At 34.9% G+C, this 23,695-nt stretch overlaps 1 protein-coding gene and 1 long non-coding RNA gene across 3 annotated transcripts in view; one reads left to right on the top strand and one right to left on the bottom strand.

The window, feature by feature from the left end:
- Positions 1 to 7,252: 7,252 nt before the first annotated feature.
- Positions 7,253 to 23,695, bottom strand: part of LOC113032228 (female protein-like) — a 29,922-nt gene continuing 13,479 nt past the window's right edge. The window contains exons 3-5 of one of the 2 annotated variants that reach the window (XM_026184996.2): positions 8,783 to 8,885; positions 8,397 to 8,694; positions 7,253 to 7,965 (exon numbers count right to left, since the gene is read on the bottom strand). In XM_026184996.2, coding sequence (XP_026040781.2) covers positions 7,747 to 7,965; positions 8,397 to 8,694; positions 8,783 to 8,885 — 620 coding nt within the window. In that variant the 3' untranslated portion in view covers positions 7,253 to 7,746. Of the gene's footprint in view, positions 7,966 to 8,396; positions 8,695 to 8,782; positions 10,087 to 23,695 lie in introns of those variants that run through there. The other variant, XM_026184995.2, reaches the window with a different exon arrangement.
- Positions 13,687 to 15,392, top strand: LOC145431813 (uncharacterized). Its single transcript, XR_013912116.1, has 2 exons — positions 13,687 to 15,177; positions 15,255 to 15,392. It is a non-coding gene; the product is annotated as an uncharacterized LOC145431813 (long non-coding RNA).

Below are 23,695 nucleotides of genomic sequence, written 5' to 3' on the forward strand. Positions count from 1 at the left end.
CCTCTTAACGTCCCTCTTAGACCTCTATATGCAGAAATCTATTTACCAGATTAGTGCAAATGCAAATGCTAGGGATGCAAGTGGTGCACTGGTACTTACACCCTCACTCAACATGAAATAAGCACACTAAAGTGAATTAAGGGTGCCCTGGTTGTATTAAGTGCACTGTTAGCCTTTGCAGTAATTTCCAGAGCTTAGTACTGCAAAATCAACAGTAAAAAACTCTAAAGGATGTTAGCAGTTTAGTACTGTAATTTGCATGTAATTGTGGGAAAATTCCATGAGATTACATTATTTTTACGGTAACTCATGGAAACAGCTGTAAAATACAGCAAATGTAACAATTGGTGATGTTACTGAGATTATACTATTACACCATCCGGATTTCTGTTGTTTTCTACTGTAGATCTAAGAGTAATTACTTAAATCCTCATTCAGAGTGTATTACTATAAAATGTGATTCACTGTGAAAGTAGTATAACATATAAGCTACAATATACAGCATAATTTTTAACTTAAGGAGTAAGTTGCAGCCACACTAAAATTTAATTCCTTGAACTGAATGGAACCTCATATATTAATAAATGTATTTGTTTATTCAAACAATGTGAAACATTATTAATACTATTAATTAATAGTATACTTGTAAGGTTAGCATTGTCATAGAGTCATAGAGACATTATGACATTATGCTAGTACAATTATGGTGAACAAAAAGTACATCTAAAAGTTAATTTCAAGAATACTGTTATGTACTAAAACGGGGGCCAATATAGTCCCAAGAAGCATTATTAGTATACGTACTAGGTAAGGTATACTTGGGAAATATAACTGAAGTATACTTATTTTTTGTATGGCCAGCAACAAAAACTAATGGCTACATTTAGAGTAATGTTTAAAAATGACTTCATTTAGCAGGGTGTTCCCTTTTTTTTCTCTTCTTATTCTTTCTTATACTGGACCTTCATTTGTTTTGTATAAGGTGGTACTTTTTAAGACACCTCTGCCTAACTACAGTGAACTAACCTATATGCTCTGGTCGTCATTTTACACAAGTTAAGGTGTCACATCCATGAAACCTACACCACTAACCAGCATCAGTACTACAACTTCACTCTCAAAATTAATAAATTCTGGGACAAGCAGAAACTGTATTTTTAGCGGTGCATTTTGTTGCAGGCCAGACTGCTATTAGATGCACTGTCCTAAAGTAATAATTCCTTTGTAGCACCACTTCGTCTTGGTTCAGAAGAGATGTCCTGGATATACATGATAATGTAACACATTACCACAGTTTAGCGCGTTGGGTTGTGTTTTTAAAGCGATTGTTACGTTTTTAAAGCTTTTTAATGTGACAGGTGCGATAGCCGACACCACACCTTCACCTGACGTACAATGTGACGTATGACGCACAAGTCAACAATGGGGATAGAAAATAGAAAATATTGCTCGAGGTGGTTAATGCTCCTTTCGCTGGTTGCCAACCACCATTAAATAACAACAAGAAGAAAATATTGATCTGCTTCTCTTAGTTTTGCACGTTTAAGCCGCAATTCTCAAATAAAGCTGCAAAGCAGGAGAACAACATGGCCATCAACTATTCTGTGCCACAGATCCAGTTCGCTGCAGCACAGAGTGATGATGAAACCGTTAACATGTGCAACTTAGAAGTAGTCAGAGGCAGAGATGGGCACTGTAATCTGATTACTTTTTTCAAGTAACGAGTACAGTAAGGGATTACTATTGCAAAAACGGTAATTGGATTACCGTTACTTTCCCGTAGGAACGCTGCGTTACTGTGTTACTGCGTTACTAAAACGAGAATGTCTCACGACAGTGACATAAGCGAGTGCGCCATTAGTGACAACAGCTGTGTGCAGATCAACATATTGATTGTGGGAGAGAGTATGAGCGTGCAGCGTTTAAAGCGTGGAAGTACTGACCTTACTTTGAGTTTGATTCCATAAAAAGTGACAAAAACATTAGCGTCCGTTGTGCGTGGGAAGAAAACTTCTTTTTACAGCGAAAAAAACCCCTAAACTTCCAAGCAAGCACCGAGTGCACAACGAGGTAATGGGAAACTCACAGAGAAACTCGCGGATTCTTCAACTGACCGCGGCACACCTGCACCAGGGTAAACCTCCGCCTACCCTAGTCCTGCTTTACAGGTGAAATTAGAGCAACAGCACCGCAGAGTCTTTGACTTTATTTATTTTCTGCTGTGTTTTACTTGCATCTATTTGAAAGAGTGAGTGTAAACACAAAAAATATTTTATTTTATGTGCTGGAATGTGCAGAAAATAGGTTTCAATGTTAAACTAATTTATTCAAGTCAGAATGTTGCATATAATTAAATTTTTGCTTGATGCATAAAGTTAAAAGATTAAAACTGATAAAACAAGTTAAAAAAAGAGACTTTTCCATTTGATTACATTTTGTATGATGGAGTATGTAGAAAAAGTAGAATTAGGCTGAAAGATCTATCACTCTATCACCTATTCAGGTTGTAAATCGGGTTTTTAAAAAGTAACTAAGTAACTAAGTAATTAATTACTTTTGAAAATAAGTAATCAGTAAAGTAATGGGATTACTTTTTTGGGGAAGTAATCAGTAATTAGTTACTGATTACTTTTTTCAAGTAACTTGACCAACACTGGTCAGAGGTAACTGGATGTTCAATCGGGTTAAATGCAAGGTTGATTGGATTATATCTGAAGATCATATGCTATTCGTGATAACTCTGCTAGACTCCAAATTGCTCATCCATGCGGGAGTATCTCAAAATTAAATGAAACCACTTCACACTTTTTCCCTAAAACGGACTGATTAAAGTTTGATCGGAACCAAGTGTTTTTTTCACTTATTCGAGAGAAGTCCGAAATGCGTTCCTAATACTGTTTGTTTTGACTTTTAAGCTACCCTACCCGGATATTTTCATTCAAATGCTAAGACAAAATGTCAATAGCTATGAATGTGGAGAGTCAAAAGACTAGTTTGGTAATAGTTGCCGATGGATTTATGAGAATTGATAGAAACTTGGACGTTTCCAACAGGTGAACTACCGAGGTTGCGCCCAAATGCTTAAAGCTGTTAGCTGGTCAGTGTTTTCAGGTGTGCTTGTACTACCTGTACGGTGCGGAGTGCTGACTAAGTCATGTTAAACCCATTAAAGCATCGAGCTCAAATATCTTTTCATTTTTCTGCACTGTTCTCTTGTCGGCACACATTTTCTGTTTACTGAAGCCTTTTGTGAATAATTTTGATCATGTAAAAACTGGGAATTGGTCCCTATTGACAATACTCTTATTTTTTGCCATTTAGGAAAGGTAATTGGTCACTGAACTTTTACAACTATGTGTATTTCTAAATTTTGTGGCTTCAGTGCACGCAAATTTATATTGTTCAGTTTGCATGTTAAAAGCTTGCCAAGCACCCCAAGGCTGATTATGCTTGGTAAGAAGTCATTCATGAAATAGAGCTGATTAGACCATATTAAAATTTCTGTTTGGCACAGGAGCTTTTCGTGGACACAGGGATCCAGTCTCTGTTTTGTTAGCTCAAATTTCTGTAATTTCCTTTATAAACCAAGGTTGTTGGACATGTGTCTCAGTGAATCCAGCAAAGTAACAATATCAAATTTCACATTACATATTACTGATCAACATAGTAGTCTAGCTAGACCAACAGCAGAAATACTGAAGTCAATACTGTAAAGTTTAACAGCAGCACAAACTATAAACTCCTAAATAACCATACAGTTGATTCATCTCCGGTAATCTAACTGGGCTGACTCTTTGTTAGGTGTGTTTAATGTGCAGAATAATTCCCAATTATGTACAATTATAATATGTTAAAACGGACTTATGTACATAAGGCCATTAATAATTAACTGCACATAGCTATTTGCTTTATGACTATCAAGACAGTGTGAAGAAGTGAAGTACTGAAATTATTTTATGTTGCATAATGACAACATGTTGCCCCTATACATTTAAGGACAAAGTTCAATGACCGCCACCTGCTGGATGGTGAGTGCAGAGGGGCGTGTAATTGTTGAGCTGGACAAAGAGAACATCTTTGCTGATGCAATGTCAGTCTTCTTTCGTTCATTTTATGTATTGAACCTGGAATACCAGGAGTCAGCATGTGCAAGGTTTTTTGTAAGGATAAACCCTGATGAAGCGCCTTGAGGCGACTTTTGTTGTGATTTGGCGCTATATAAATAAAATTGAATTGACTTGAATTGAATTGAAGAGGGAACAAAATGTACCTCCAAGGTTGGGACAAGCAGAAGGACTGAAGCGAAAGGTTGTTCACATTAACCCTCATGTCACAACTTTCCTCCAGCGGCTTACTGAATTTGAGTGGAGAACTTCAAATTAGGTAAGTGTTTTGGCCATTTTTAGTGAATTTCTTGTATAATTTAAGTGTCCAATGTGTTGTTACCTGTGTCTCCACAGATGATCCATGGCCCATGCTTTCTGGACATTTACACAAGACGAACAACAATGAAGACAAGCTCTCTTGCCATCTTGCAAGACGCTGTCTCTGTCCAATAGGTTTTTTGAGTGCAACAGTTTTGATTTTTTTCCCTTCTTTTACCCATTTGTTAAAAATTATTTCAGCTACTTACACTTTAATTGTCACATGTATTGGCTCACCCTACAAATCAATGAACTCAGTCCACAAAGCAAGATCAGGGTTCAGTGCAGGTCAGTCAAGTTCCTTCACACCACACACGCTCATCCATGTCCTTGTGGACCCTGTTTTGTGCATTGATTTGGTAGTGTGAGCCAGTATTTTGGACAAAGTGTACTGATGATGCGTGATAACGGTAAGTTACTGGTTAATATATTGCAGTTTATGACCTTGCAGCGGGCTTACAGTGACATACCGTGAATAAACGGTAGTATACCAATTTCTTAATCACAGTATGATGTTACTTTGTTGACGTAATTTACGACATAACGACATAACGGTATCTCACTGGCGTCACTGTCGCCAGTGAGATACCGTAAAAAAAGGCTGCAGGTGCGTTACCATAATTTGTCCAAGAGTATTATACCACACCAGCAAAAAACGGTATCATCCTGCAGAGCGGTAAGCTACCGTAACACGGCGTCATGGTATGACGCTGGCAACAGTGACGCCAGTATGTTACCGTAAAGTGGCGATGAAAAGCCTAACAGTGTGTCATATTTTAGTTCTATATCAAATTAAAAAAATAAAGAAAAACATATAGATGTGGATATTTAGTGCAAATGCACATAAAGTATGTGTGCAAAATGATCAAAAAAGTTTGTAATTCAATCCATAAAATGCACAATACCTTTTTTAAATTTGGCTGATTTCTGTTTCAAGTTAATCTCTCTGTGGACCTCTACAGCACTACCACCACACCTGCTTTATTCGGATCCCTGGAAACATTTTCTTTCTTTTTTTTATGACTAGTTTCACAAACACTTTTGCAATTTCAGCCATCATGTTAAGGATCATCACTGATGTCGAGAGCTTGGTCACCATGTGTGGGCCAGAGGGCAAATAACAGTCTTCTGTGGAAGAGCCCAAAGGCAACATCAGGTAAGCAGGATTCATGTTATTTTCTGTAACATTCACAGGGCTATACAACATGTGTGTGTGTGAGAGGAAACTTAGCGCAAACAACCTGAATTGTGACATGAGACCTCATGTCTTTGTAGCTCACCACGCACTGAAAAGACAGGAGGTTTTTTGCTATTTTTTTCTGTAAAACACAAGGAGAACCTCATATGCACAAAGACCAAAATCTGCATGCAAATGATTGAGTGCAGAGAAGATGAGAGAGAGAGGAGTCTGGTGTTACACGACAATACATGCAGCACCTTTTTTGCCCAAAGCTCAACATTTAGCCACTGAGATCGCATTATCTAGCATCTAACAATGTTACCTGCACACACAATTTACAATCCCTTTGCACCAACTTGGATTGAATTATTCTTCTATTATTCATTTCAGCCTATTTCCTGGGTGCACTATTGTGTTTGTGGCTGTTTTCAGGCAAACATAAAAACAAACATCTTAGAAAATCGAAGTTTTTTCTTTTCAAAGTTCTTAAAAATGAGGCAGACCTGAGTTTTTATTTCCCTATTGTTGTTAGGATGCCTGGGTCGTTGACCCAGGGTTTTTGAGTTTATTATATTATTTATAATTTCTAGTCTTTGGGTTTTTGTTAGAGTCATGTCTTATGGTTTGTTTTAATGTGTAATCCTTAGTTGCTGTCTCCCCTGTCCACTATATCCCCGTTTCCAGTCAGTGTCTGTGTCTGCCCTGGTCCCACGTCTCTGTTCCCTCTGTTGTAGTGCCTGCATGTGAGTCTGTGTCTTTGTTCAGTCTGTGTTATGTGTTTCCTGTTTTACTTTGAAGGTCTCTGTCTTATCTCAGTGTGTTCAGTTTACGCTTCCTTGTCTCGTCAGTTCTGATATGCCCCAGCTGTGTTTCCCTCCTGTTGTCCATTCCCTGATTGCTCCCTCTATGTATTTAAGCCCTGTGTTTCAGTTTGTCATTGTCGCGATCTACCCTTATTTTGCTGTGTGTTCTGTCTGTGTAACGTTTACCTTGGAGTCTCAGTTTTGTTACTTTTTGGAGTTCAGCATTAAAGCTGTATTTAAGTTCACCTTTGATTTCTGTGAGTCTGCATTTTGGGTCCTTCATATCACCACCCCTGCGTGCACACAGCCTTCACATAACAATTGTAGATATATAAATTTATATTACATTATGACCTCAGCCTTTATGACCCTAAACTTCAATAAGTAGTAAAGGCAGAATGATTTGCAGCATTTTAGCTTTCACTTCTAGTTGCAGGATCTCTAACATTAGAATCATAAACTGTGCCTCATATAGGTTTTATTTTGGTACTTTACACGTCACACAGTTTCAAACATTGCTTATATGGCAAAGTTCCTCTTTTCTGTGTCTTATCTATTAATATGCCTGTGCACTAAAACTTCCTGTTTTTCAGTCTGGCTGAGCACTTTGTGAGTCAAAAGTGGCCTTGCTCTACAAGCCTTCATTATTAAAGTACATAAAACAATATAATAGGAAAATAAGGATACTAAGGATATTGATTTCATGACACTCTTCAACAATGAGACCTCTGGCCACGGTCCACTAATATGGTATTTATAACACCACCCAGTTCTCCTGCTTTTTTTGCGATTGTCCAGTAAAAGTGTTGAATTATCATACTATTACAAAAGACATACATATGAAATTAATGCATATTGAATAGAATTTAAATGTTATTATAAAAAGCAAAACTTCTTGCTTTGATCATGCCTCCAGTACACAATTAGTAAAAAAAACATACATAGATAATTGAAATGGAAAACAGTAACACAATTTGTTATATGTATAAAAAGATAACATATTTGTCAAAAATTATTTCAACACTGAGCATTTTCAAAAATATGCTGTAAAATGTTACGTCAGTAATGCAGCACTCACTATACAACAAAAAGATCAAAGAAACAGTGCAGTTACGCCCAAAAATTATCAGACAAATATAAAAAACAAAGAAATAGTGTCGAAAAGTAAAAATTCTTAAAAAAAAGACTTGATTTTAGATATATACATTTACATTGCAACACATAGACAGTAAAGTTTTTGTACTTTTTCAGAAAATTAAAATTTAAACCTTTGACTTAAACATAAAATCCAACTTCAGATATTGATTTTTAAAATCTTATAAGAATTCAGAATTCTTGCCTATTGACACAACTCTTGTTTGTTTTCTATCAGCACTCTTCCAACTGTCTGAAACTCAAACGCATACCAGTTCAGCACATTGCCTGCTGTGAAGCTCAGATTATTCGAGTAGTTCTGGATCTCACAGGAGGAAAGGGTGCGGTCCCACATGTGGACATCGGACATCATGCCAACAAAGGACTGATTGATGTCAAATCCCCCACCATGGGTATCCTGATCCTGAGAAATAGCAAAGCGTTTAATTAGAAGATGTATTGTTATATTTTGATATACCTAACTGTATGGTCTCAAGCAAAATCATCTACAGTTAGACATCAGTCAAGCTGTAATCACTGGCTAAAAACAGTTTGGTGATATCACTGACACATCTTTAAATTGTATGATCTAATAAACTTTGAGTATTTCATTTATGTGTTTTAGTATTCAAATGTATAATTTCTTCTAGCCCCAGAGTATATTATACATATATTGGATGTAACATGTAGCCCACAAAACATACTCTAAATATAAACGCTCTTATGCCGCAATGAACCACATGTCCATGAACATGAACAAATGGATCAAATTTTGAATTTGTATTATATTTGTCAGTGTCTGTTTGTTTGAAGATAAAGTAAAAGCTTTCTATGTGTGGTGCTTTGTAAAGGTACCTGTCCTAAGACAATGATAATGGGTCCATTGATGTTGGATCCAGAGCTGGTGAATTTTCTACTTGAGGGGACTCCATCGACCCACAGCTGCACGAGTCCAGAGGTAGCGTTCCAAGTGGAACAAATAGAATGCCATGTGTTCAACTTGTAGGCAATCCCTTCAACTGTATTCGACTTGCCCCTGGCCCACAGTTCAAATAAGCCATTTGCAGCTTTCTTGAATATCAGGAAGTTATTGTCAGCAGAGGGTGTAGCCAGAGAGAACAAGGAATGGTCTCTATTGAGGTCAGTAAAGGACCTAAAAGCAGTGAAAAATGGATTTAATAGTCTGATATGCGGTAGTTACATGTTTCTTTATTTAATTCAGTTTGTTTAATTAAAAATACCTGAAACACACGGTTACAGCCTTCAGATCTTGTCTTGATGTAGTCACCCTCACATGAGCTGTATTGGTTTGTTGTGGGAAGGTGAATATTTTATTTGCCAGATCTTTAAAAAAATAGAGAAACATATGAATAATGCAAATAGAAAAGGAAGTAATAAGCAGCATACTATAATAAAAATGAATTAATAAAAGAATATTTGAGAAAATCTAAAATCAAAACAGAAGAATGATTTTTGTTGAAGCTGTTTGTCTTTATGGCAAAGTTTGCCCTCCACAGAGCAACAGCACTAGTGCAGCTAATGCTTCACAATACAACAACACTTCACATTCACATTAAATATTAACTATAGGAATTCTGTTCCTGAGAAATGGCCGAGAGATGAATTAGCAGGTGTATTTCACTCTTATGTTTTTATGACAGATGACAAAAAGTCTAATAGAAGAATAATGAGCTTTTTTTGGAAAACATATTGCAGACATGCAATGATTTATGCAATATGATTTTTCATTTATGCAATATTTTATCATTACCAATGCGCATTCAAATGGAATGTATACAAATTTAATTGGTAGTGAAAATGTTAAATGCAACCTTTAAAAGCTCGAATTTTCCCTCCATAATACCTGCCCATATCTGTGTGCCCTGAAACATTCTAGCTGGAAACTCAGATCACTGCATATTAATATTTGCCATTGTTTGATTATTTCTGACATATTTGGAATTAATCCCTGCCTCTAACACTAAGTATCAAATGAATTTTAAATTTTTTTTTACAATAATAGGTATAGAATTTGAAAGGAAAGAAAATTGGTTTAGCCATAAGTTTTGCCAAGTGAACGTAAGGTGTGGTGTTTAAACATATTCTGTCTCTTGTCATCGTAAGCTGTGTAGCAGGCAGTCTATGGACCCAAATGCAGGACTGAGATGCAGTATTAAACCCGAAGGCGGCAGTTTTTATTCACTGGCAGAAAAGGAACTGAGAAACACAATACTTGAGCACTAGAAAATAAAACCAAAACTCAAACTAGAAAGGATGATCTAAACTGGGAGTTCATGACGAGACCAAGGGAAGCGAAACTAGAAACTCTAACATGAAATAGGACTTTCAAAGTAAAACAGGAAGCACACGACAGGCACAGACTTGACACTGAGCTAAACCTACACTGAACACGAGGACACAGGAACAAAAATTTACAGAACATAGAAGAACTTGAGTGCTAGAAATACAAAACTAGAAGTCATAAGCCACCATGATGAAATCCAAGACCAAAAATAACTAGAAAAATTTGCATTTCCTGCGAAAATGCAGTGTGGATGCTTAAAGCTGAAGCTGTATGCAAAAAGTAGCTGAAAAAGCTGAAAAGTTGCAGAAATTGTAAAAACTTTGCAGAAGCAAAAGAAGTTTGCTAAAATGGAATAACTTAGCAGAACTGCAATATCTTAGAGGAAACATAATACTTGGCAGAAATACAATAGCATAGCAGAATTTAGCAGAAATATTGTAACTTACCAGAAACATGATAACTTCTCAAAAATACAAGAATTTAGGAGAAATAGTATAAGATAACAGAAAGAATATATTTAGCCAAAAATACTTAAACATTACAGAAACACTATGATTTAGAAAAATAGTACAACAGAGCAGAAATATTGTGATTTACCAGAGACACTGTGATGAACTATGAATATTGTAATTTTAAATTAAGACTATGTTTTAGCACAAATATTATAATTTGGCAGAAATACTATAATTTAGCACAAATACTATAAAAAGCAGAAATACTATAATTTAGCAGAAATACTATATTAAGCACAAACCCTATAAAAAGCAGAAATACTGTACTATGATTTAGTAGAAAAAACTATAATTAATCAGAAATACTATATTTGGCAGAAATACGGTATTTGGCACAAATCTTATAAAATAGCAGAAATAGTAAGATTTAGCACAATAGTAATAACTTAAACAGAAAAATTGGAAAAGCAAAAATGGACAGCTGAAGAAATGATGAACATGCTGAAGGTCCCTCAACTATACTTGTTAAATGAAAAAAATCAGCAAAAAAATCTATAACAGCCACACAATCACAAATATGTACACATAAGAAAACACACATGCACAGAGAGACACACACACAAGATCCAATTCAGTCAACCAGTCTAAATATATTGAATTTGAATCTTAGAATGAGATCATCCCATTAAAAGCCTTTCTCTCTCTCTGTCACACACACACACACACACACACACACAGGGAGAGAAAAGTGAGTTTCTAGGTCAGCCTGGGAGCTGCTGAATTTGAATCCACCAATCAGAGAGCCTGTGCACTCTTTCCCTCCAAAACAGGTGCATCCTTTTTACACACGCAGCAGCACAGAGAGACACAGGATCATTGCAGTCTATTTCTCATAATGATGACTCCCCTCAAACAAATGACCATAATTTCCTAACCGTAGGAGCTAGAACGGTCGGTCTTACACCGTTTTGTTCAGAAGAGATGGGGGAATCTTCAAGTGTTGACAATTTATCATTAAAATATGAATTTTTAGAGATATATGACACGGATGACTTGTTGACTTAGAAGCCACGAATTCCCCAATATGCAAATTTGAATACCTGGAGCCCACATACATGATTGGCTGGCTGGGAAGCTGTGCAGGCCCTGATTTGTGGATTTGAATTCCTCAGCCCTCAGATATGATTGGCTGGCTTAGAAGCCATGAAGTCCCCAATATGCAAATTTGAATGCCTCAGGACACATATATGATTGGCTGGGAAACCGTGCAGGACCTGATTTGAAAATTTGAATGTCTAAGTCCTCACAGAGGATTGGCTGCCTGGGGACCAGGCAGAAATATATAGAAATACTATGATTAAGCATAAATACTACATTTAGTAGAAATACTATGTTTTAGCACAAATCCTATAAAAAGCAGAAATACTATAATTTAGCAGAAATACCATATTAAGCACAAATCATATAAAAAGCAGAAATACTATATTAAGCACAAATTCTATAAAAAGCAGAAATACTATATTAAGCACAAATCCTATTAAAAGCAGAAATACTATATTAAGCACAAATCTTATGAAATAGCAGAAACAGTATGATTTAGCACAATAGTAATAAGTTAAACAGAAAAATTGGAAAAGCAAAATGGACAGCTGAAAAAATGCTGAACATGCTGAGGGTCCCTCAAATATACTTGTTAAATGAAAAAATCAGCATAAAAATGCACAGGGAGAGAGAAGTAAGTCTCTAGGTCAGCCTGGGAGCTGCTGAATTTGAATCCACCAATCAGAGAGCCTGTGTACTTTTTCCCGCCAAAACAGGTGCATCTTTTTACACACGCAGCAGAGAGAGGCACAGGATTATTGCAGCCTATTTCTCATAGTGAGGACTCCCCTCAAACAAATGACCATAATTTCCTAACCGTAGGGGCTAGAGCGGTCATTCTTACACCGTTTTGTTCAGAAGAGATGGGGGAATCTTCCAGTGTTAACAATTTATCATTAAAATGTGAATTTTTAGAGATATACGACATGGATGACTTGTTGACTTGGAAGCCACGAATTCCCCAATATGCAAATTTGAATACCTGGAGCCCACATACATGATTGGCTGGCTGGGAAGCTGTGCAGGCCCTGATTTGTGGATTTGAATTCCTCAGCCCTCAGATATGATTGGCTGGCTTAGAAGCCATGAAGGCCCCAATATGCAAATTTGAATGCCTCAGGACACATATATGATTGGCTGGGAAGCCGTGCAGGCCCTGATTTGAAAATTTGAATGTCTAAGTCCTCACAGAGGATTGGCTGCCTGGGGACATGGCAGAAATATATAGAAATACTATGATTAAGCATAAATACTACATTTAGTAGAAATACTATGTTTTAGCACAAATACTATAAAAAGCAGAAATACTATAATTTAGCAGAAATACTATATTATTAAGCACAAATCCTATAAAAAGCAGAAATACTATATTAGGCACAAATCCTATAAAAAGCAGAAATAGTATGATTAAGCATAAATACTACATTTAGTAGAAATACTATGTTTTAGCACAAATAGTATAAAAAGCAGAAATATTATAATTTAGCACAAATAGTATAAAAAGCAGAAATATTATAATTTAGCACAAATAGTATAAAAAGCAGAAATATTATAATTTAGCACAAATAGTATAAAAAGCAGAAATACTACATTTAGTAGAAATACTATGTTTTAGCACAAATAGTATAAAAAGCAGAAATATTATAATTTAGCACAAATAGTATAAAAAGCAGAAATATTATAATTTAGCACAAATAGTATAAAAAGCAGAAATATTATAATTTAGCACAAATAGTATAAAAAGCAGAAATACTACATTTAGTAGAAATACTATGTTTTAGCACAAATAGTATAATAAAGCAGAAATACTATAATTTAGCAGAAATACTGTATTTAGCACAAGTACCGAAAAGTACCAGAAATGCTATGATTTAGCAGAATAGCAATAACTTACAAAATTACAAATATGGAGGCATATTGAAACAGAAATGCAGAGAGGGACACACAAACACAGGCTCTAATCCAGTCAATCAGTCTAACTATATTCAATTTAAATCCTACAATGACATGCTGCCAAATAAGGGCAGGGTCCTCTCTCTCCCACTAAACACACACACACACACACACACACACACACACACACACACACACACACACAAACAGACACAGAGGGAGAGAGCTGCCGAATTTAAATCCACCAATCAGAGTGGCTGTTTACGTTTTCCCGCCAAAAAAGGTGCATCTTTTTACACACGCAGCAGAGAGAGGCACAGGATTATTGCAGTCTATTTCTCATAGTGACGACTCCCCTCAAACAAATGACCATAATTTCCTAACCGTAGGGGCTAGAACGGTCATTCTTACACCGTTTTGTTCAGAAGACATGGGGGAATCTTCCAGTGTTTACAATTTATCATTAAAATATGAATTATTAAAGATATTTGACTTCTAATGCACCATAACTGAGTAGAGCGAAGCAAAAACTGCCTTGACTTGCCCTCAAACAACGCTTTGTAACTTGAAATCTATTTGGAGTATCGATATCATTCTTTCACCGTAAGAGACAGCAGGCTTTGGTGAACAATCATGGAAATTTTCAGGTCTCTGTGGAAATCCAACAAAAAGTTATGACGAGAGAAAAAAGTGGTTCATTTCCAGACTTTGAAATCTGAAGAAATCTGAGCGAAGGACGAATTTCCTACCCTCAAACAAGTCCAACTCATTTCAGAACGGTAATAGGTGAGAAAGAAATTCTTGAATTGTGAGCGTCAGGGGTGTCTGAAGATATTCGGGGACAAGCCTCATGTCTTAACTTTGCTTCGTTAAGGAGATATGACGATTCGAATATGCCTCTCATTACAGAAATCCAGCGGTGATTTTGAACAAGCTCTCCATTCACTTTATATGGAGAGTTTTCTGACCTTGTGTTAGTCTGAGGAGATTTGCAAAAATTCTATAAATCCCACAACAATGATGGTGACATTTTCTGAAAGCCAGCAAAAATACCTACGTTTTGATGTATAATTTGTGGAAGTTGAGTGAAAATTGAGCAAGTAGCAGGAAGTTGTTCGGACATGAAGTGAAAATTGCAAAACCTTCAGTGGCACACTGGAAGCCAAGAGCATAGCAACCATAACAACACATGTATTTTGTGAAAAATCACAATTTTGCAACTCAAAACTTTAAGAGGCATAAAAGTAAAACAGTAAAAGATTTGAAAAAGCTGAATCATACCTGAATAGCCCAATAATTTGTGAACATTTTAAAGTTTGAATGGTTGTTCTAGGTGAAAATATGAGGAAGTAGTTAAGTTTCAAAAACAAGCAAATTTTAGCAGAATTGCTGAAGTTTCCCATTCATTTCAATGGGACAAATTAAAGGAAAAAAGTGGAATATTTTAAAAAGTATAATAGTTAAAAATAGCAAAAATCATAGCAGGAATTAGCAAAAATAGCTGAATAGTTTAAAATTTGAACGGTGAAAATCGGCTGAAAATTGTGGAAGTAGTTTAACGGCAAAAAGTGTACGGAAGCAACTAGAACTAGAAAAATTTGCATTTCCTGCGAAAATGCAGTGTGGATGCCTTAACGGCTGAAGATATCTGCTGAAAAACGCTGAAAAAGTTGAAACAAAAAAAAAAAAAAAAAAATGCCCTGAGCAGGATTCGAACCTGGCCCACCTGGTCAAAGGACAGCTATTTAGCTCACTGAGCCAAACACTTTCTCACAAAGAAAAGGTGGAGAGATTGACAATTGTGCTAGCAGAATTTGGGCAAAAAAAAAGGGGGTGAAAATTCTGCTGAAAAGAGTTCAATCAGCAGAATTTCTGCTGAAAAGAGGTGAATGAGCAGAATTCTGCTGAAAAGAGTTTTTTTCTGAAAACAGCAGAAAAAACTGAAAATTTTGCTGAAAAGAGTTGAATGAGCAGAATTCTGCTGAAAAGAGGTTTTTGCTGAAAAAGAGCTGAAAAAGTTTGGATTTGTGCTGAAAAGGGGTTAAAAAAACTGAAAATTTTGCTGAAAAGGGGTGAAAAAAATGAAATTTGTGTTGAAAAGAGTTTAAAAAAAGTTTAACTGTTAAGTGAAAGAAATGTTGCCATAAGCTGGATTTGAACCCAGGCCTCCCAGTCTGAGAACGGATGCTTATCTCACTGAGGTAAAACACAGCTCAGCCCATCATGCAAAATCAGTGACCACATTGATAATGTGTTCCATTCATTTCAATGGTCAAAAGTCATAACACACATCAGCAGAAATAGCAGAATTTTTTAAAGTTTAAACATAGCATTTCTGCTAAAACTTAGTATTTATACTAAATAATATTTTTTTCCTGCCAAATCATAGCATTTGTGCTGGAACACAGAAAGTTCCACCAAATCATACAATTTGTACTAAAACATTATTTATGATTTAGCAGAAACATTGGGACTTGGTAGAAATACTATGATTTACATGAAATACTTTGACTTAGCAGAAGTACTACAATCTAGGAAAAAAGTACTAAAGCATAGCAGAAATTCTATCATTGAGCAGAATTACTAGGATTTAGAAGAAATACTAAGATTTGGCACAAACACTGATGTGGCTCAAGAACCTTTATTGTGCAGTTATACTATGATTTGGAAGAAATACTATACTTTGGCACAAATACTATGATTTGGAAGAAATACTATGTTTTAGCACAAATACTATGATTTGGCTCAAATACTATAACTATCCTCAGTCAGAAGGAGAGGCTGACATCCAGGGATTAGATTACCACAGGTGGAGTTTATTGCGGTCAGATGGATGGTACAGGGAGGTATGGCATACAGTAGGAGGATGTGGAGAGGTGATATGGTGTGGTTTCTATGATTAAGAACAGGGTATGCATTACAACATGCATACAGATTAAAGATTAAGAAAACTGGTAACAAATTCCTCCACTACAAATCAGTCTGATGCCACTTTTTACAGGGTTCCCGTTTACTAAGGCACTACCCAAAAGGCGCCACAAGAGGGCACTCCAACACAAGAGATGACCTATTTACACTGATGCACTTAGTAAACAGCCCCTACTTAGCCACTACATAATACAGTGATATTACAGTATACAAATTCACACGAATACTATGATTTGGCAGAAATACTATGACTGAGTAGTAATACTATAACATAACAGATTTCCTAAAAAAAACTATTAAATTGCAGTAATTCTATGACTTGGCAGAGATACTACGTTTTAGCACAAATACTATAACAATGCAGAAATACTATGACTTAGTAGTAATACTATAACATAACAGTTCAATGTTCTTGCACAAATACTACAATATGGCAGAAATACTATGTTTTGGCACAAATACTGTGATTTGGTATAAATACTATGATTTGGCACACATACTATATTCCGCAGATACACTATAACATAACAGATATTCTACAACTTAGTACTAATACTATAACATAACAGAATTATTATTTGGGCACAAATACCACGATTTGGCAAAAATACTATGATTGGGTACAAATACTATGATTTGGCAATAATACTGCATTTTAACACAACTACTGAGATTTAATTGAAATACTATGATTTAGAAGAAATACTATTACTCCATACAAATACGATACTTTGGGACAAATACTATGTTTTGGTTCTAATACTATGATGTGCAACAAATACTATGATTTGGCACAAGTACTATGATTTAGTACAAATACTATGATTTGGCAGAAATACTATGACTTAGTAGTAATACTATAACATAACAGATTTCCTAAAAAAAAACTATGAAATTGCATTAATTCTATGACTTGGCAGAGATACTACGTTTTAGCACAAATACTATAACAACGCAGAAATACTATGACTTAGTAGTAATACTATAACATAACAGTTCAATGTTCTTGCACAAATACCACAATATGGCAGAAATACTATGTTTTAGCAAAAATACTGTGATTTGGTGTAAATACTACGATTTGGCACACATACTATATTCCGCAGATACACTATAACATAACAGATATTCTACGACTTAGTAGTAATACTATAACATAACAGAATTATTAATTGGGCACAAATACCACAATTTGGCAAAAATACTATGATTGGGTACAAATACTATGATTTGGCAATAATACTGCATTTTAACACAACTACTGAGATTTGATTGAAATACTATGATTTTGAAGAAATACTATTACTCCATACAAATACGATGCTTTGGGACAAATACTATGTTTTGGTTCCAATACTATGATGTTCAACAAATACTATGATTTGGCACAAGTACTATGATTTAGTACAAATACTATGATTTGGCAGAAATACTATGCCTTAGTAGTAATACTATGACATAAAAGATATACTATGGTTTTGCAGACATACTATGATTTTGCACAAATACCATGATTTGGCACAAATGCTATGATTTAGCAGAAATACTATGATTGGGTACAAATACTATGATTTGGCAATAATACTGCGTTTTAACAACAACTACTGAGATTTGATTGAAATACTATGATTTAGAAGAAATACTATGACTCCATACAAATACGATGCTTTGGCACAAATACTATGATTTGGCACAAGTACTATGATTTAGTACAAATACTATGATTTGGCAGGAATACTCTGATTTGGCAGAAATACTCTGATTTAGCAGAAGTACTATCTTTTGGTAGAAATTCCTGCTAAAAGATACTATTTCTGCGTTTTAGCAGAAATAATGTAATTTGGCATAAATACTATGATTTGGCATAAATACTATGCCTTAGTAGTAATACTATAACATAACAGAATTATTAATTGGGCACAAATACCACGATTTGGCAAAAATGCCATGATTCAGCACAAATATGATGACATGGCAAAAATACTATGATTGGGTACAAATACTATGATTTGGCAATAATACTGCATTTTAACACAACTACTGAGATTTGATTGAAATACTATGATTTTGAAGAAATACTATTACTCCATACAAATACGATGCTTTGGGACAAATACTATGTTTTGGTTCCAATACTATGATGTGCAACAAATACTATGATTTGGCACAAGTACTATGATTTAGTACAAATACTATGATTTGGCAGAAATACTATGCCTTAGTAGTAATACTATAACATAAGGGATATACTATGGTTTTGCAGACATACTATGTTTTTGCACAAATACCATGATTTGGCACAAATGCTATGATTTAGCAGAAATACTATGAATGGGTACAAATACTATGATTTTGCAATAATACTGCGTTTTAACAACAACTACTGAGATTTGATTGAAATACTATGATTTAGAAGAAATACTATGACTCCATACAAATACGATGCTTTGGCACAAATACTATGATTTGGCACAAGTACTATCATTTAGTACAAATAATGTGATTGGGCAGAAGTACTATGTTTCAGTACAAATACTATGATTTGGCAGGAATACTCTGATTTAGCAGAAATACTATGTTTTAACATAAATACTATCTTTTGGCAGAAATTCCTGCTAAAAAGGACTATTTCTGCTTTTTAGCAGAAATACTGTAATTTGGCATAAATACTATAATTTGGTATAAATACTGTGATTTGGCACATATAATATATTCAGCACATATACTATAACATAACAGAAATATTATGATTTGGCCCCAAAACCATGATTTTGCACAAATACCATGATTTGGAAAATATACTATGATTTTTCAAAAAATACTATGATTTAGCAGAAGTACTAAGATGTAGTAGAAGTACTTTGCTTTAGCAGAAATACTATGATTGAGGAGTAATACCTAAACATAGGAGAAATATTGATACACAGACACACATACACAGACAGTAAAGGGAACAGGAGCTGTTGAGAGTCTGGGCTTGGTATATGTAGGTCAGTTAAATTAGCTGCACCTGCTGTAGTCAGCCCTTACACACGCAGACACAGAGAGAGGTGTGAGTTTTCTTCAGTGTATTTCTGACATTCAGGATTCCCCTCGAACAAATGGCCATAATTTCCTAACCGTAGAGGCTAGAACGGTCATTCAGACATCGTTTTGTTCAGAAGAGATGGGGGAATCTTCAGGTCTTCATAATTCAGAGATAAAATATAAATTATTAAAGATATATGACTTGTAATACACTGTAACTGAGTAGAGGCGAAGCAAAAACTGCCTTGACTTGCTCTCAAACAACCTTTGGTAACTCTAAATCTATATGGAGCATCAAAATCATTCTTTCACCGTAAGAAACAGCAGGCTTTGGTGAACAGTCATGGAAATTTTCAGGGCTCTGTGGAAATCCATCAAAAAGATATGATGAGAGAAAAAAGTGACTCATTTCCAGAATTTGAAATCTGATGAAATCTGAGCGAGGGACAAATTTCCTACCCTCAAACAAGTCTAACTCATCTCAGAACGGTAATAGGTGAGAAAATAATTCTTGAATTGTGAGCATCAGGAGTGTCTGAAGATATACCGGGACAAGCCTCATGTCTTAACTTCGCTTCGTTAAGGAGATATGACAATTTGAAAATGCCTCTCATTAGAGAAATCCAGCGGTGATTTTGAACAAACTCTCCATTGAGTTTATATGGAGAGTTTTCTGACTTTGTGTTACTCTGAGGAGATTTGCAAAATAACTATGAGTCCCACAACAATGATAGGGACATTTTCTGAAAGCCAGCAAAAATACCTACGTTTTGGTGTATAATCTGTGGGGCTTGAGTGGAAATTGAGCGAGTAGCAAGAAGTTGTTTGGACATGAAGAGAAAATTCACACAGTTTCACTGTCCCCTCTGAGTTAATTGCATAGCAACCATAGCAACGCATGTATTTTCTGAAAAATCACAATTTTGCAACTGAAGACTTAAAGAGAGATAAGATGAAAACAGTAGAAGATCTGAAATAGCTGAATCATACAGGAATGGCCCAATCATTTGAGAACGTTTTAAAGTTTGAATGGAGTTTCTAGGTGAAAGTATGAGGCAGTAGTTAAGTTTCAAAGACAAGAAAGTTTTAGCAGAATTGTGGAAGTTTCCCATTCATTTCAATGGGACAAATTAAAGGAAAAAAGTGTAATATTTTAAAAAGTATAATAGTAATAAACACCAAAAGTCATAGCCGGCATAAGCAGAAAGAGCAGAACAGTTTAGAGTTTGAACGGTGAAAATAGCACAAAAATTGTGGAAGTAGATCCACGGCAAAAAGTGTACGGAAACACCCGGAATAATAAAGAATAAAGAGAAACAGGAACTCAATAGTGTGGATGCCTATTAAGGCATCCACACAATAATAACTAGAAAAATTTGCATTTCCTGCGAAAATGCAGTGTGGATGCCTTAACGCTGAAGATGTCTGCTGAAAAAAGCTGAAAAAGTTGAAAAAAAAAAAAAAAGATGCCCTGAGCAGGTTTCGAACCTGGCCCTCCTGGTCAAAGGGCAGCTATTTAACTCACTGAGCCAATCACTTTCTCACAAAGAAAAGGTGGAGAGATTGACAATTGTGCTGAAATGAGAAGAAGCTGCTGAGAATTGTGCTGATAAGAGGTGGAAAGGCTGAAAATGTTTCAGAAGAGGTGAATAAGCAGAATTTGGGCAATAAAAGAGGTGAAAATTCTGCTGAAAAGAGTTCAATCAGCAGAATTTCTGCTGAAAAGAGGTGAATGAGCAGAATTCTGCTGAAAAGAGTTTTTTTCTGAAAACAGCAGAAAAAACTGAAAATTTTTCTGAAAAGAGTTGAATGAGCAGAATTCTGCTGAAAAGAGGTTTTTGCTGAAAAAGAGCTGAAAAAGTTTGGATTTGTGCTGAAAAGGGGTTAAAAAAACTGAAATTTTTGCTGAAAAGGGGTGAAAAAGATGAAATTTGTGTTGAAAAAAGTTTAAAAAAAGTTTAACTGTTAAGTGAAAGAAATGTTGCCATAAGCTGGATTTGAACCCAGGCCTCCCAGTCTGAGAACGGATGCTTATCTCACTGAGCTAAAACACAGCTCAGCCCATCATGCAAAATCAGTGACCACATTGATAATGTGTTCCATTCATTTCAATGGTCAAAAGTCATAACACACATCAGCAGAAATAGCAGAATTTTTTAAAGTTTAAACATAGTATTTCTGCTAAAACTTAGTATTTATACTAAATAATATTTTTTTCCTGCCAAATCATAGCATTAGTGCTGGAACACAGAAAGTTCTGCCAAATCATACAATTTGTACTAAAACATTATTTATGATTTAGCAGAAACACTGGGACTTGGTAGAAATACTATGATTTACATGAAATACTTTGACTTAGTAGAAGTACTACAATCTAGGAAAAAAGTACTACAGCATAGCAGAAATTCTATCATTGTGCAGTTATACTATGATTTGGAAGAAATACTATACTTTGGCACAAATACTATGATTTGGAAGAAATACTATGTTTTAGCACAAATACTATGATTTGGCTCAAATACTATAACTATCCTCGGTCAGAAGGAGAGGCTGACATCCAGCATCCAGCAAATAGGTCATCTCCAACACAAGAGATGACCTATTTGCACTGATGCACTTAGTAAACAGCCCCTACTTAGCCACTACATAATACAGTGATATTACAGTATACAAATTCACACAAATACTATGATTTGGCAGAAATACTATGACTTAGTAGTAATACTATAACATAACAGATTTCCTAAAAAAAACTATGAAATTGCAGTAATTCTATGAATTGGCAGAAATACTACGTTTTAGCACAAATACTATAACAACGCAGAAATACTATGACTTAGTAGTAATACTATAATATAACAGTTCAATGTTCTTGCACAAATACCACAATATGGCAGAAATACTATGTTTTAGCACAAATACTGTGATTTGGTATAAATACTATGATTTGGCACATATACTATATTCTGCAGATACACTATAACATAACAGATATTCTAAACTTAGTAGTAATACTATAACATAACAGAATTATTATTTGGGCACAAATACCACGATTTGGCAAAAATGCCATGATTCAGCACAAATATGATGACATTGCAAAAATACTATGATTGGGTACAAATACTATGATTTGGCAATAATACTGCATTTTAACACAACTACTGAGATTTGATTGAAATACTATGATTTAGAAGAAATACTATGACTCCATACAAATACGATGCTTTGGGACAAATACTATGTTTTGGTTCCAATACTATGATGTGCAACAAATACTATGATTTGGCACAAGTACTATGATTTAGTACAAATACTATGATTTGGCACAAGTACTATGATTTAGTACAAATACTATGATTTGGCACAAGTACTATGATTTAGTACAAATACTATGATTTGGCAGAAATACTCTGATTTAGCAGAAGTACTATCTTTTGGTAGAAATTCCTGCTAAAAGGTAGTATTTCTGCATTTTAGCATAAATACTGTAATTTGGCATAAATACTATGATTTGGCATAAATACTATGCCTTAGTAGTAATACTATAACATAAGAGATATACTATGGTTTTGCAGACATACTATGTTTTTGAACAAATACCATGATTTGGCACAAATGCTGTGATTTAGCAGAAATACTATGATTGGGTTCCAATACTATGATTTGGCAATAATACTGCGTTTTAACAACAACTACTGAGATTTGACTGAAATACTATGATTTAGAAGAAATACTATGACTCCATACAAATACGATGCTTTGGCAGAAATACTATGATTTGGCAGAAATACTATGACTTAGTAGTAATACTATAACATAACAGATTTCCTAAAAAAAACTATGAAATTGCATTAATTCTATGACTTGGCAGAGATACTACGTTTTAGCACAAATACTATAACAACGCAGAAATACTATGACTTAGTAGTAATACTATAACATAACAGTTCAATGTTCTTGCACAAATACCACAATATGGCAGAAATACTATGTTTTAGCACAAATACTGTGATTTGGTATAAATACTATGATTTGGCACACATACTATATTCCGCAGATACACTATAACATAACAGATATTCTACGACTTAGTAGTAATACTATAACATAACAGAATTATTAATTGGGCACAAATACCACGATTTGGCAAAAATACTATGATTGGGTACAAATACTATGATTTGGCAATAATACTGCATTTTAACACAACTACTGAGATTTGATTGAAATACTATGATTTAGAAGAAATACTATTACTCCATACAAATACGATGCTTTGGGACAAATACTATGTTTTGGTTCCAATACTATGATGTGCAACAAATACTATGATTTGGCACAAGTACTATGATTAAGTACAAATACTATGATTTGGCAGAAATACTATACCTTAGTAGTAATACTATAACATAAGAGATATACTATGGTTTTGTAGACATACTATG

Source organism: Astatotilapia calliptera, chromosome 11 (assembly GCF_964374335.1).
Source record: "Astatotilapia calliptera chromosome 11, fAstCal68.1, whole genome shotgun sequence".
Classification (NCBI taxonomy): Eukaryota; Metazoa; Chordata; class Actinopteri; order Cichliformes; family Cichlidae; genus Astatotilapia; species Astatotilapia calliptera.